General features: G+C 42.6%; 1 protein-coding gene across 1 annotated transcript in view; it reads left to right on the top strand.

Annotated features, from left to right (window-relative positions):
• Positions 1 to 4145, top strand: part of MAP3K4 (mitogen-activated protein kinase kinase kinase 4) — a 109339-nt gene that overhangs the window by 52333 nt on the left and 52861 nt on the right. The window contains exons 8-9 of the mRNA XM_042781574.1: positions 2467 to 2566; positions 2671 to 2754. Of these exons, the coding sequence (XP_042637508.1) occupies positions 2467 to 2566; positions 2671 to 2754 (184 nt within the window). The remainder of the gene's footprint in view (positions 1 to 2466; positions 2567 to 2670; positions 2755 to 4145) is intronic.

Below are 4145 nucleotides of genomic sequence, written 5' to 3'. Positions count from 1 at the left end.
GAAGATTAATGACTGTGGTCTCCAGTATGGATTACATCTTGACATAAAGGAAACAAAGATCCTCAAAACTGAATCAGTAAGTAGTATCATGATAAATGGAGAGAAGATTGAAGTTGTCAAAGATTTTGTATTGCTTGGTTCTACAATCAACACCAATGGAAGTAGCAAGAAATCGGATGCCATATTGTACTGGCAGTATCTGGGCATTCTGTTCCAAAAGACCTCTTTCAAGTGCTGACCAGCAAAGATGGCTCTTTGAAGACTCAGATGCTCCTAACCCAAGCCATGGTATTTTTAGTTGCCTCACGTGCACGTGAAAGCACAACAAATAGGGAAGACTGATGAAGAGTTGATGCCTTTGGGTTGTGGTGTTTGCAAAGAATACTGAAAGTACCATGGACCGCCAGAAGAGCTAACAAATCTGTCCTTGAAGAAGTGTAGCCAGAATGCTCCTTGGAAGTGAGAATGGCCAGACTTCGTCTTACCGACCTTGGTCATGTTGTCAGAAGGGACTATTCCCTGGAGAAGGATGTCATGCTTGGTAAAGTGGAGGGTCAATGACAAAGGGGAAGGCCCTCAATGAGATGGGTTGACACAGTGGCTGCAACCATGGGCTCAGGTCTAGCAAGGATTGTGAAGCTGGCATAGGACCAGGCAGTGTTTCCTTCTGCTGTGCATAGTAGGGTCGCTGTAAGTCAGAGCCAACTTGAGGACACCTGACAACGACAACAACACAAGGAAGACCAGTTAATGCTACTATTGTTCAAATTTATGTACCAACCCTGCAGCCCAAGATGAAGAAATTGAAGATTTTTTGCCAACTTCTGCATTCTGAAGTTGAGCAAACATGCATTCAGGTCACGTTGATAATTACTGGTGATGTGAATGAGAAAGGTGAAAGAACTGAAGAAAAAATTTAAGTGTCGAGTTGCAATATTGAAACATTCTTTGAGCAAAATCTTCTTGTATGCATGTGAAAGCTGGACAATGAAAAGGAAGACTGAAGAAAAATTGATGCCTTTGAAATGTAATGTTAATGAAAAATACTGAAAATACCATGGACTGTCAGAAGAATGAACAAATCTGTCCTGAGAGAAGTGCAGCTAGAAGTCTCATTAGGAGCAAGAGTGGCCAGACTTCTTGTCACCTACTTTGGTCATGTTGTCAGCAGGGCCTATTTCCTGGAGAAGGGTATCATGCTTGATAAAGTAGAGAAAAGGGGGGAAGCCCTCAATGAGATGGCTTGACACAGTGACTTCAGTGATGGGCTCAAACATTGTAAGGATCGTGAGGATGTTGGAGGACCTGGCAGTGTTTCGTTCTTTCGTACGAGTCGGAGCTGAGCCGATGGTACCTCACAACAAGAAGTATCGATCAGCCTATTAACAGGTTTTGTGACGTTTAGTGTATTTTGGCTGTTTGTATTCTTAGCTTATCCCTCCTGTGAACTTTAAGCTTAAATACCTGAAACTGGCTTGTTCGTCTCTTGCATTTCCTCTAGCTCTGTGCACGTGGCATTTAGGTTGAGCCGTGTGACGTTGCAGGTTTTGTGCATGGATACCAGCCGTAATTCTGTTTTGTGGCCATATGTTAGCAATTTCATATGATTTCATCTTGGCAGATGCTCAGGTAGAACTGACTTCTCCAGAGCTGAAATGTTTCTTTTCAACACTCAAACTGTCATGAGAAATAATTTAGTCTTTATGGTCAGGGTTACAGAAAGACTTCCCGCATAGATTCTCACCTGGGAGAATATGGAATAGCTGAGAAAAGGAGTAGTAAGCGTGTTTGCAGAAGGTCTTGTAGTTTTGAGAACTCACATGGTAAATTCAAAATTAAAGTGGGAATTGAAGCCCTTAGATGGCTAACTGGAGAAGGCTCTCTCTCAGGAGGTCTAACTGGCTCTTTTCCTGGGATGGGTCCTAAAGGGGGGCCCATGGCCCGGGGTGCACTGGTGTTCGCTTGTGCTGCTTTCTGAAAGCTGCTTGCATGTGTTGCTTTCCAGCTTCTTGGTCAGAGATGATATACTGGTACCATGAAATCAGCTACAATGGGAGTATTTACACCATGGAAATCAGCAGATACCATGCAAGACAGCATTTCCAAATTACCACTTAGCATACCTTTGTGAGCTCATATTGTATATAGTCCTTCTTAATTATCCTAATTAATTATTTCAAACTCCACAGAATTAGCAAAAGAAAATCTCTAGAATATGGAATTTACTGTTACTTGAAGGTTCCACTTATATTTAAAGAACATGGGTGTTTTCTAGAAAACTGCAGGGAACAAGCCTCTGACTGTTTCGGAATACAGTATTGCTAATTGCTTGTCCCTGTTGTAAACATCTGCAGTCTTCCCGTATTAACATGATTTGGACTATGCCTCAGCTTTATTGGCGAATGTCTCTTGCGATTCTGGGGTGTCTCCTGATGCTTCCTGACTGGATTCCCATCCACCTTCCAGGCGATCTGTTATAGAGATTAGCCGAGCACTGAAGGAGCTCTTCCACGAAGCCAGAGAAAGGGCCTCCAAGGCACTTGGATTTGCTAAAATGTTAAGAAAGGTGAGTTAACAGTCCTGATGACTGATTTCTTCTTCTTCTTTAGTTTTTATCTTACTGTCAAAAAAGCTGACTCTAAAGAAGTGTCTGTGTCACTCTGACCCTAGGACCTGGAGATGGCAGCAGAGTTCATCCTTTCAGCCCCTACGAGAGACCTGCTGAGTGTTCTGAGATCAAAGCACTATATTAAGGTGACTGTGTTGTTGTTATGTGCCTCGAGTCGGACCTGACTCACAGCAACCCCTCCTTGGGTTTCCGAGGCAGTAACACTACGGAAGTAGGATTGCCCAACCTTCCTTCCGAGGAGTGGCTGGTGGGTTTGAACTGCCAGCCTTCTAGTTAGCAGTCAGGTGCCTTAGGCACTATGCTACCAGAGCTCCTTCAGATGGTAATTGACAGTTGGCCTTTCCTACTTTGCTCCTAAACAGACCCTTCCTCACAGCTCCTGGTAGTAAATATTTTATGCTTGGGGACCATGCATCAGTCTGTTGATAAGCCTGTCTCACAGTTTTCCAATGAAATATTTAGACTCTTCATACTTAATGGAATTTACTTGTTTTAAGAATAAAAATAATCAAATGTTTACTTATAGACTATTTACACTATCAATTTAGTGACACATAGATACTTAAAATGACTGTATGAAACAGTTGATTTTGAGTCATTGTCTTTCATCTCACATTTCCTGAGGAACACAGCTCAGACTTTGTCCATGAATGTTAGTCAGCAGTATCCTGGCCATCACTCAGGCCACTTTCTGAGTCATCCTCTCTGTTCCATTTAGTTGCTTGCAATGTAGCAGTTTTGGAATCTGTGTCTGAAGTTGTCTCTGGGAATTTTATCCCATGCCCACACTTCTCACCCACCCACATGCCTCAGGTGGTGTGTGTGACCTTTATACCAGAACTGTGTGCTCCTCAGAGTGACCTTGAAAAGACTGTTGATGATTCCAACCCTTAGGAATTGTCAGTGCCTCTGTGATAACACTCTGTCTGACTCAGGTGACTATCTGGAACATCCCAAATTAGTGCTGGTTGAGGAGGGGACTTCAGATGAACTTCTCCCTAAAGTGGTATTTTGCTTCTTTGTGTGGACTGTGATGGTCTATTCCCTTCGAGACATTATGATGTCATTATATCTATGTTTAATTTGTGGTTGTATGTTGGTGTGATTTATGCAAGATTTTTTTTTCTTTGTTTTGTTTTGCTGTCTGTGGAGCAGGGTGCTATGCTCCTTTATTCACTGGTTGTTAGTACTTAGGCACTCACCACCTGTCTCCTGGGGTGTGATAGAGAATGAGAGTGTGTGTACATATCTCTGTTAGCCGTTCGTAAAGAGCAGTTGAGGGTGAGTCAGGCTGATACTGTCCACCATCTATCATTGGTCAGGTGGTACAAAAGCAAGTGGTGACCCTCACTCAGTGGGTGGGGCTCCAGGAGGTATGGGTGTGGTTGAGTTCTGTGGGAATGGTTGCTGTCTCCCACTCACAGAAAAATGAAAGAAAAAAAACAAAACAAGAAACCATTGAGAAAATAAAATACAAGCCACATAAACAAACAAGAACAATTGCAAAAAAAAAAAA

Source organism: Orycteropus afer, unplaced genomic scaffold, assembly GCF_000298275.1.
Source record: "Orycteropus afer afer isolate SDZICR_OR568_19922 unplaced genomic scaffold, OryAfe1.0 scaffold00135, whole genome shotgun sequence".
NCBI classification, from domain to species: Eukaryota; Metazoa; Chordata; class Mammalia; order Tubulidentata; family Orycteropodidae; genus Orycteropus; species Orycteropus afer.
This window is presented reverse-complemented; position numbering and strand designations above follow the sequence as displayed.